Source organism: Talpa europaea (genome assembly GCF_964194135.1).
Source record: "Talpa europaea genome assembly, chromosome: 1".
NCBI lineage: Eukaryota > Metazoa > Chordata > Mammalia > Eulipotyphla > Talpidae > Talpa > Talpa europaea.
The window spans coordinates 103,477,357-103,489,566 of NC_140073.1; the positions used below are offsets into that span (position 1 = coordinate 103,477,357).

The 12,210-nt window shown below is 36.0% G+C and overlaps 1 protein-coding gene across 1 annotated transcript; it reads right to left on the reverse strand.

The window, feature by feature from the left end:
• Positions 1-408: 408 nt before the first annotated feature.
• Positions 409-3,269, reverse strand: LOC311186440 (large ribosomal subunit protein uL11-like; the record flags this gene model as incomplete). The annotated part of the gene is made up of 2 exons (XM_084257458.1): positions 409-1,025; positions 3,240-3,269. 2 exons carry the CDS (start codon positions 3,267-3,269, stop codon positions 510-512), a joined length of 546 nt encoding a protein of 181 aa, XP_084113584.1. The 3' UTR covers positions 409-509.
• Positions 3,270-12,210: the final 8,941 nt, after the last annotated feature.

Here is a 12,210-nt window from a genome sequence, read left to right on the forward strand (position 1 = left end):
TCCTTAAGAGGATGCTCTACAGAGCACAAACTTTTTTTTTTTCCTGGTTATTTACACCACCATTCTACTCTATGAAAATCTCACCTCCTTAATCTTCCTTAAGATTACTGTCTTCTCACTCAATGCCCCCATTCAGGGGCATCATTACAGTTTTCTCTTCTATGGCCTGAAAGCTTGCTCCAGGCAGTAAGCTAGACAATCATAAACTTACTTGTTTCCCTTTTTTCAAGAATCTCAATCCTGTGCAGCCTAATGTCTTCTATCTGATGTTATCTACCATATATATTTTTTTAACTTGAATTTACCAGTCATTTATAGTATGATGGAGAAAATAGAAATATGTGGTATTCTTTTTTTTCTACAACTGTCTAATAATCAGCAACTTATGAAAGTTTTTCTGTGTGTTATGTGACTCTGCCCAATTGCTTTCATTAAATGTTTAGCCTTTGTTTTTTTTTTTTTTTTTCCACTGTCAAATGATCCTTTATTGTGATTTTCCTTGATTTTTCTTAACTAGCAGGGCACTCCACTGTGCCGCTGTTGATGTCATCGATGATGTCGTGAGGGTGGCGGCCATCAACGTTGCAGCCCACGGACTGGGCGGTACCGAGGATCTCTTTAATGGTGCCAGAGAGTTCTCTAGCTAAAGATCGGTGCCGCATCTGCCGAGCTATGCTGACAATCTCGTCGAACGTGATATTCCCACTGTGCTTAATGTTCTTCTGCTTCTTCCTGTCCCTCGGTGGTTCCTTGAGCGCTTTGATGATGAGGGCAGAGGCTGAAGGTACCACCTCAATCTGGGCCTGTCTGTTTTGAATGGTGAGTTTCACTGTTATCCTCAGCCCCTTCCAATCACCAGTTGCCTTGGCAATGTCATCACCAACTTTTTTTGGAGACGACTTTGACTTCGTTGGGATCGAACTTAGGCGGCATGGCGGAGGCGGCTGGTGTCGGATGAACCTGGATTCGGGACGACCGAAGAAAGTTGCACCTTGGCCTCCTCCGAGCCGAAAGCCGAAAGTAGCCTTTGTTTTTTTATTACATGCTCCACATGTTGCAAGGAAGCCCCTTCATTCCTAGATGACATCCCCACTTCTGAGTAAACTGGTAAGAGGTGCCATTGGAAGGAACAAAAACAAACACAATTAAAATTCACGGGTATGTTTGATTAGACATGATGGTGAGATACATATTTTGTCCCACTCTACTTCTTACCACACACACATACACAATCATATTACATATAAACACACTGTGCAAACATCTTCTACATACACACTTGTATGTCCACAGCTACAAAAGTAGCTACCAGTAAATTTGTTGTCTTCTTTTCTACACATACACTCACCTCTAAAGTTCATCTCCCTGACCTCTCATCTTGTAGAGGAAAAGATCTTCCAGCCTATTTTTTTGAGTGCTATAGCTTGGCACTTACCACAGACCTTGTTTTACTCAGCAACAACCTGAGTACCCTTCCTTATGCCAAGAAAATATATTTATATTAATATGAAGAATTTGCCAAAATTTCTTTATTAACTTGAATTTAAAGTTCCTAACTCTCTTGTGGAACGGTGGCTGTGTCTGCCACTAGTATATTCCTGCCATTTGGCACAAATTTTTCTGCCAAAATTTTATGTATTCTTTCAGATGGGTTGGAGTGCTTTAATTATTTCTGGATGAAAAATTTACTCAAATTTTTTGTTTCATGTCTGACAAATTTGTTCACTCTTTAGAGGAAAAGTTATAGTTACTCTTTAAGATATTGAAGTATTATGCAGACAAGTTTGTTAAACACATATTGCTTAATATTGGTGGAAACTGTAAGATGACAGAACACTGGATAAAAAAAAAAATGTTATTTTAAAAAGTAATCCTGACAAAATATTAGGTAAAGAAACAAAGCACAGTGACATTCCTGAGCACATTCTACTACAGTTGATCACTTATATGTGTTAAAAAAATTATATACAGAAAAGAGTGTCTTTGAGACTGTAATTCAGGCTATCTCAAATAAATTTTCTTTTCAAACATTTATTAAATTGGAAAGTCAAGGGAATATTATTAATGTAATGTATCTAGATTCAAAATGGGAAATGATCAAGTCTTATGAAATTCCTGTGGAAAATAATGATTTTAAAATAACCTATAAAAACTCATAGTGGTTTAAATAATTACACTCAAATTTGGGCCTCCCCTGGTGGCGCAGCGGCTGAGTGCTGGGCTGCGGGACTGCCTGTAGCCTCCAGCGCCGATTCATTCCCTGGCCACCAGCGAGGGTCCCACCAAAAAACAACCCAAAAAAACCAAAAAACTACACTTAAATTTAATGATTAATAACAAATGTCAGCCTAGAGAAAGGTTTAAAATAGCATGTTATAACTTTCCCTACTGAGTTTCAATTTTTCAATGAATTAGATAAGAACCTAAGTTCTTTTAAATTTATGGACCAAAATTTTGAAGAGGGTGGTAAATATATTTTCATGTCAGAATTATGATCTAGAAAGAGTTTGGCAAGCTAGAACACTGACTACAAAATTCAACAGTTACATGAGAGTGGCAGATGTGGCTTCATAACAACAAACCAAGTCAAAATTTTTTGACTTTGGAGTTCTAGGGACTATTTGCTTAGTATTACACAATAGTATATCCAGGGTCCAAAAACTTATTGCAGTCATTGTCTGCTTTGATAGATGTGTGGCACTAACAATGTAGTCTCCAAAAGAATATGAGATGATAGTCCTGCTCTATTTTATGAAGGTATGAAAAATTCTAAAATATGGAAGACACTTCAGGGATTTGGCAAATATATTATGGGCAAAAGAGTGGGCAAGAAGGTGGGTAGCATGTAAAACATATAAACAACACATGATAAAAAAGAAATTGATCATCTAAACTTCATGAAGAGAATATCCATGTCTTCAATTCTTGAACAACTCTCACATGAAAGATTGGAACTCTGTGTATGTCAAGAGAACAGACCTAGTAACATCATCAGAATGAAGTCAGACATCAAACTCTTGGGAATAAATCTACAAACTGAGTTGCTCAGACAGTGAATCCTGGCTCTATGTTATTTATCCTTGTAATCCACTGAACACAATGGAATGAGGAGCTTCTGAAGTGTCTCTGCCACTGCAGGAAGATCAAAAATTTTAAAGTAGTATCTCATGAACTATGTCTTATAACCAAGACAGTCTTCAACTTAATCTGACACAAACATTTCTTCCATCTACACTCACCTCAGAGAAGCCTTCACGCTCTGTGCTCATACTAAAAGGCACCAATAATATAGCGGCACCCTCTTGAAATCTCTTACATGATATCCCCCCCCCACCTATATCTTGACCATCATTACATTCAACTCTAAGTTGAATCATTCAACTCTAAGTGCCCTCATCTATGAAAAAGTCCTTTATATTTAAGCCCATCTGTAACTTTTGGGGGTATTCCATTTTCTATCCCTTTTTCCAGCAGTTATCATCATAGTATCTATTTTATATTGTATTTATTTTTGTTTGCTGCCAATCTCCCCAAACTAGAATTTAAGTTCTACAAAGTCATGTGTGTTGATTTCCTGGGGCTGCTATAACAAATTAATGCAAACTGGGAGGGTTAAGTAACAGAATTTATTGTGTCATAGTTCTGGAGGTCAGAAGTCCCATATCAAGGTACTAGCACGGGTTGTTTCCACTGGAAGCTCTGAAGAATAATGGATTCCATGTCTTCCTTATAGTTTCTGGTGGCAGCAGGCAACCTTTGATATTCTTTGGCTTGTAGCTTCATTACTCTAGTCATTACCATTGTCTTCTCTCTGTGTCTCTGTGTCTTCTACTTTTATGTCTCATGAATTACTGGATTTATAGCTCACCCTAATTTCATATTGAGTTCTTTACATTAATAACATCTGCAAAACCCTTACTCCAAATAAACTTGTAATCTGAGGTTCAGAGTGGACTTAGCATTGGTAGTCACAATATAACTCCCTACAGCTTGTGTAATTTTCCTGTTGTGATCACTGCTGTATTCTTAGCACCTGAACCAGAGTCTAGAATTCAGTAAATATTTAACAAATATTGTGCAATATTGGCCATGTATGCAACATTACCAGACAATAACTTAGATTCTTAGAGCACTGAGATTTAACTATTCCCTAAGTATATCTTCTCTTTTTACTCACTCCTAAGTTCCTTGAGGGCAAAAACTCTATCTTTTGTGGTGTTTGAACATTCTGGATTTCTAGGAAGAACGCCAGGTATGTGATAGTTACATGAATGGGTAAGAGAGTCAGTCCCTGTTTGGAAATACATACTTTTGGAAGAAACATTATTTCCCCAAAATGATGACATTATTATCCAAGAGAACTATTCTTTATTCAAGCGTACTCAGATTGTGAGAAAATATGTAAATAAAATCCTATGTAAAATTCTAATTCCTCTCACCCCCCCCCCCCCCGCACTTCTGGCCTACACCCCCATTCTTGTATGCATGAGTAAACAAATCTTAAAAAAATAAAAATAAAAATGCCAGAGGTCCTAATTTGCTTATTTTAAATTCACAGCAAAGAAAGTAGTTCCCAAATTGCCTATTTTTTTCTGTGATCTCTTTCCATCAGGAAGAAGATCCAGGTCTTCTACGAATGAGAGAACAAATTTTTGTTGTTATCATTGAAGATTTATTTACTAAATTAGAAAATAAAGTTAGAGTCTGAAAATATGGTTAAGACAGCAATTTACTCATAGTTTCAGAACAAAACTTGGCATTCTACTCTCCTGAGTAAAATCTCTTTAGAAATAAAGCTAGAAGGGCCTCCCTGGTGGAGCAACGTATTAAGAAGCAACCTATGAAGCTATCCACAGCCACTGCAGCACGAGTTTGATCCCTGGCCGGCCAGGGAGCAGCCCACATGGCACAGCAGACCTTTCCTGTCTCGCCCACTGCTCTCCTCAGCAGTGTATTTCAGTCAGTCTGCCTGTTCTGTTCCCCACTCTGTCTCTGGTGAATCCTCTCACCCCCCCCACACCTCTGGCCTGTACCCCAGTTCTAATATGCATAAATAAATAAATCTTCAAAAAAAAGAAGGTAGGAAATATTTTATAGCATTTGAAGTCTCTACCTGATGGTTTTATCTGCTTTCTAATTTATTTTATGCCTCAAATATGCAATTAAATATTACTTCCTTAATCTTATTTACCTTGTAAATATTATAAAATATGTGTGTGAAAAATATGTAATATATCTTCTATTGCTTTTCTTTACATCACCAGCAATTCACATACTCACATAGAAAAGAAGAGCCTTGAATATCCAAACATTTTTCAGATAAGAAAACAGAAAAGTTAACTGTTGTACTGGTTACTACATCTATTTACATATACGCACTGACACATATATTAAGGTGCTGATTTAATAGCAGGGAAAATGTATCTTTATGTAAAATTAAAATTATATAAAAAGGATATATTCAATTCTATAATGGAAAACATCACACATGAAATACCTCCTTCATATACTAACACTCAAGTATTCAAAAGCAAAAGAAGGACACTCCAAAAAAAATAAAATCTGTGAGGAAAAAACCACAAACTGAACCTATTATGGACTGACTGACTGGTTAACAGGGTCACAGGCCTGAGTTTTAGCAAAGTCTCATAGTTCCAAGAATGGAGTCCAGATGCTTTCATAGGTATGGGTGTCATTATTTTTAGCCAAAGGAACCTTTCACCCCGAGTCACGTCAAAGCACAAAGAATTCCATAAATCAGTGCCAGGCTTGTTTTTATTCCTAAATACCTGACCACATATATATTTATGTCATGTAAATTTTATTGCCTTGTTTACAGGACAAGGATTTAAAAGATTAAAATGGACCCTTAAAATACAAATGTATTTTTTTAGTACTCTTTTCTGCTTTTCTTTACATCCTAAAATCTCTCTTAGTTTGAGTCATGAAATTGAAGTAGGCAGTTTAATTTTTATTGCTGGTCAGTTTCACCGCTTAGATTCAGGGGAAAAAAACAAACTACAACATTTCTGCTTGAAAACATTGTAAGAATTTCTTAAATGCAGACTCAAAGCAAGCACATAACATGAAACATTTTTTAACACAAGCTTTATAAATTTAAAAAGACTGTTTTTGCCTTAACTCTGAAAGAGTGCCTCTTTTGTCATTGAAAGATAGAGAAATATTTCAAATTCCCCAGTAATCTTGGGCTCACAAATGGAAACATTTGGTTGTATTTGATTCACAAGTACACAGGGTCTTGTCTGCTTTTGGTTCTGTGTAATTAGAATGTGCAGATTTGACATCAAATGTGCTATATTGTAGTTACAATGTAAGAACTCAGAACAAATGTACAAAAGGTTGGATGCAATTTAAGCGATAATGTTCTAGAAGAGAGAAAGAATGAACAAACCAAGTGAAAGTCCTTAAGTCTATACAACAGATAAACAAACCAAATAATGTTCAGGACTTGGCCATTTTGGTACTCTGACTAATACAGAAGACCTGACTAAGTCAGTCAGATCCCAAACTCCATATTAATGATAATTATTTAATCTGTTCCCAGATCAATTTAGCTGGATGACATCCAAATTTGCATTTGACTATGAGTGGGAAAAAAAACCCTGAAAACTTTCTAAATAACTTACTCATGTTCCAACTTATCTATCACCATAAAATTCTTTGTTACTTATTCTAGTTATCTGTGTAAGACTCCAGGCTTATAGAACACAACCTGAAATTCTGCTTAGAAACAGATGAGGGAGTGGTTACGAAAGGAAAGATACAAAGGGAAAATTTTACCATTAAAATATTTCTGACCTATTAAATAGTTTAATATCTTGCAGTAAATGCTATTGAGTCTGAGACATTTCTCCAAGTCAAGTTCTGTAAATAAAGTCCTCTTCCTAATGGTTTGAGCTATTGAAAGAACAATGAAAGAAGTCTGTTTTTCTTCTGATATTTCAGGAGATGATAGGAGTCAGAAAAATGTGGGAATTAGTATTAATAACGGAAATTATGACTTCGCCCAAGCAAGCACATATGATCAAATATTTTCCTTTCTAAGGTACCCATGTTCATGCCATAGCACACCATTTCATGGTTCAAGGTGAGAGTGTTAGTATGCAAACTGAGCGACACTCTCTGACCCCCAAACCCAGCTTGTTCTAAAGAGGTTCTGCTATCCACCATATAAAGACAAAGCATTCTCTTACTGTGAAATAAGGATTAATAAACATAGGATGAGAAAAAAAGGAAGGACAATAGTTTCCCAATAAAAAGCCCAAAGTTACCCATCCCCTTGTAGGTAAATGCCCAGCCAAATAGGCTTGGCTCAAAGCAAGACTGCTGAGACCTGAAAACTTGCCACAAGTATAAGGCACTTTATGGCAGGGAACTATAGAAAAGGGACAGAAGAGGCCAGAAAAATTTGAGATGAAAGTAGCAAAATCACAGTACCAATCAAACTAAATGCTGCCATTGTCAGCTTCCCCAAGGGTCTCTCACCCATGTCCCTTCCAAGTGTTTCTAAATGTTTTCATTTTATGTGTCTCCATCCATGTGCCTCAAGTTTCTCATTGCAAGTTCAAAGCTGAGAAGCAAGCCCTCCCTTCTTCCTCACATGTCTCTCTGCTCCATGTTTCTCCTCCGTCTTTCTCCAAGATCTCTCCCAGTCCTCTTCAGCTTCTCCTCCCCATTCAGCTCCAACTTTCATTAGATGAGGCTTGCTTATACATCAGTGTTTTCTTCTTGCCCTTATAAGTAAAATACACCGCAACCCTTGTTGGGAATGCCACCACAACTGCCCTTTCTGACTGCCTGTTATAGCTGTGAGAAATGTCATTCTTCAGAGCTGTGTTGTGGCAGTTGGCCACTTTCCCCATGCAGATAACCCACACATGGGCAAGAAATTTTGGTCTGTAAATTTTCAATATTAGGTAATCATAGATAACCATATAAAGAACAAGCAAACAAAATAGATACTTAATTTTAACTTTAAAGCTTAAGTATACTAGGCTACTTGTCTTTACATAACTATGTATAAATGGACATGGAAAGACTTTCAAAAGGGGAAATAGTTGAAATGGAATTCAAAGTGAAATTATAAACATGGAGGAAGAAATTAATTCAGGGATCGGGGGAAGCCATGTGGGAACAGCACAAAGAAGTATGTCCTATATAATGTCAGAAGTCACACTAAGGCTAAAGTACAAACCTAAATACCACTAACTTTCTGATTTTTCCTTCCTATTTATTGTCTATTTTGAAAAATAAATTTTTGGAGATTGCTGAATTGAATGCATTATTCCAGGGTCCAGCAAAAATATCTAAGGAAAATGGAATAAAGAAATGTCCCACACTTTTGAAGCTAGCATCTAGCTGGGGATATTTATCTTAAATATTGCCAAAGATGTATTAAAAATAATTTAATAGATAGGAAACAGAAAACTGCATTTCTGTTTGTTAGATCACATTGATCTGTGCACAATATTATTAGTCTACAGTGATCAAAATTTAAGGTAGGATCACTTCAAATGAGGAGAAAAAGCCAGAAAAATGAATTAATAAAATTAACACTTGATTGGGGGGCAATATAATTATTTTATATTCTTTTTGCTGTATTATTTAGTTTTAAAAATAGTAACATCTGGTGTTTTTGCTATGATTACCAAAATTAACATTCATTGTATATGCTAACAATGAAAATTTTAAAATCACAAAGAAGAAAATGAAAAAAATTTGAATATGAAATTTTCATAACTACAGACTAGCACTTATTATATTCCTGTTTTTCCTTCTCTTATATATATGTATGTACTTTAAAATTATTTGGAATTGTTTATTACATGCTTTCCAACTAAATACATTATGAACATTTCTCTGTATCTTTAAAATGTGTATAAAATACGATCTCTAAAGTTACCACAGAATAGTTCATTTGAACATAATTTATTTAGCCAATTCAGTATTGATATTTTGTTTGTTTCATTATTTCTTATTTGCAATTATGAATAACATCATTTAAAAACATATTTCTGTACATGTCAGAGAGTTATGACATGTAATCTTTATAAAAAGTTACAAATGTCTTCCAGCAACCTGGTACAAATTTATGACCACATGAGAGTGTATATAAGTGTCTATTTTCCAAATTCATGGAAATAATGGATAGATAATACCATGTAAAAAAAAAATCTCTTGTTCACTTGGGAAAGAAAAATGGCATTTTACAAGTATTTTAATTTATATATTTTTATTATCATATTTTAAAAGTGAACTTATTCATCATTTGCATTTCCCTTTGCCAGTTAAGATTTCTGTTGAGAGTTGAGTTAAGCTACTCTATGGTATTGCTTTATGGTACTGACATCTCTTTTATTTGGTCAACCAGCCTGCAGGGACCTTAAGCTGACAATAGCCCTTCATGTTGTATGTCCTAGGTACAGCCCACAGAGTTATAAGCAAATATAAGTCCATGATCTAACTTTTGTAAGAGCTCATGTGATCAATAGCCACCTTGGCCTCTCATGACCTTTTCCTTTTGTGTCCCTTAGACAAGAACCCTGGGCTTAAGAATCCACTATTTTGATTTCATAAATCAAACCTTAAATCTGCTACTATTTCATTATAACTGGAAGACTGTTGGTCCACATTTCTGAAGGCAAGCTACATGAATGCATATGGAGGCTTTAAGAATTAGAATGTTTGACTTTATAAGCTATAAATCCTCCAATTAATAAATATTCATTAGAAAACTACTAAATGCTTAGAATTGTGATGTTATAATTTCTGTAGGTAATATAAGGTCAAACATTGTTCCCAATTTCTAGAATGCTACATAAGGTTGGAAATCTATCACAGGAAAAAACTGGAGATTAAATATTAGAACGATGAAGCATTACCTGCTAATTAGAAGAGGAAAAAACTTTGCAAAGAATAGTTGTTTCAGTTATCACCTTAAACATCATCAAAATTACCATTGTTAATAAAGAACATGAAATCATGTAACTCCCTAATATGTTTAGTTGATGTCACCTAAGACATATTCTTGCTAAAAATGTTTAAGAAGAATCTAATAAATCCTTTTGTCCTATTTTTCCCCTTAAAGTGCAGATGAACTTTTTAAATTATAGCAAGGATACAAATTAGATGAATCCAGGGTGTGAGACTACTAAGCACTCTTAGTTGTATCTTCATAAATATTGTGAATGGATATTTCTTGATAAAAAAATCTAAATAAGCATAACAATTAAACGTCTAGAAGCAAGAATGAGATTTATTAGATACTCTGGCTTAGCAAAATCAACGATATTGTTTGGGTCTTGATTTTAGATTATAGAATAATTTTTAATTTTAATTTTTAAAGGTTATTTATGATTGAAAGAGCTGGGGTGAAAGCCAGAGGTGTGGGGGGGATGAGAGGATTCACCAGAGAGAGTGGGGAAGACTGACTGAAAGACACTGCTGAGGGGAGCAGCAGGCAAGACAGGAGAGGTCTGCTGTGCCATGTGGGTAGCTCCCAGGCTGGCTGGGAATCGAATCTATGCTGCAGAGACTGTGGATTGCCTTATACTGCCATGCTTAACCCCTTGTGCCACCAGGGATGCCCCATTTTTAATTTTATAGGCAAAATAATGGCGTTGTGGTTATGTAGAGGAATATCTTATTTTAAAGATGTATGCTGATATATTTAGGGATAAACTGTCATTATGCCAACAAATTATTTGAAATGGTTTAGCAAAATATAAAAGATAAAGAAAACATGTAATTTGCTAATTTTGGGTTTTCAATATATGGGTAATTATTGAACTATTCCCTTCCCTTTTTTATATGTCTAAAAATTAATAAAAAGACAAACTAATTTTAATTTCGTCATTGGCTATTATGCTGGGTTTTCATTGGGCTTTCAAAGTGGGGCAAAGTTAGATAGATAGAATAAAAGAGGAAGTTCATGCCTGAAAGAGCTTTAATATAAACAAAATCAAGAGATTAAGATGAAAGTGACATGTCATTTTTTTTTTTTTAAGATTTTTATTTATTTATACATTCACTGGGTACAGTCAGAAGCACGGGAGGGTGAGAGGATTCACCAGAGCCAGAGCGGGGAGCAGAGCAGGCAGACTGATGAAATACACTGCTGAGGGGAGCAGCGGGCAGCAGGAGAGGTCTGCGTGCCATGCGGGACCCCTCCAGTGGCCGGGGATCAAACCGGCGCTGCAGAGGCTGCGGGCAGCTTCGCAACCCAGCGCTCAACCGCTGCGCCACCAGGGAGGCCCGACATGTCATTTTTGACTTGACTTACTTAACAGTCATTTCTGGGAGCTCTTTGTACTAGATTAAGCTAGCTATCTCATTAAACTAGCTCTCTGAACTTTATGATTAGTATCAATTTTCCCCAAATAAGAGGTTCCACGTTCATTGGGAGAATTTTGGAAGAGTTTGTTTACATGTCTTACTCTAAGTACTATGAGTCATTTCACTAGTTGCCAGTTTCATCAGCAAAGTTTCTATTTTAAGGATTATGGCATTTCTCAGAAATGTTTCTCATATGCAGAGTGACATGGGAAAAATTCACTTTCTATCAGTTCATCATTGCTCTGTTATGCTTTTAAATATTTAAAAATATGAATGCTACCAATCCGTTAACAAAATCAAAGTCTCTAGTGATGACTTCTGTCTCATGTCTCAGAAAATAAGTTTTCTTAGTGAAACATCTTCCTGTTGCTCAATCATGTTACCAATCACCCTCCCTGCTTTCCTTCCCAAATACTTCTGTATTCCAGTTACAAATAACCATAATGACAGCTCTGCACTCAGTCTCTTACCTTCTGTATAATAGCAGCACCTAGCACTTACACTGTATTTGGTTTTCCATTTTCAAAGTGCTTTGCAATCAGTGACTAGCTGAGCTTCCTTACCCGTGAAATTTATTTCTTGATGACAGAAGGAACAAATGCTTGGCATCTGGCTATGCCCAGTATTGCCACCATGGAGTAGGGAGAAAATCAGTGCTGTGGATGGAAGAAGAGGTTAGGGGTCAGGAGATTTGTGTCCTATTTTTGACTCTGTGCTTGACATATGCACATCTTGGTTTAAAGCAGGCAATTGCTCACTATACATTTTACCACCTGTACAAGGCAGATGGAATCCACATTGACAAGATGAGAGGTTCATCTGGCACAAATAGGATTCTTTAAATTTGAGACTCAA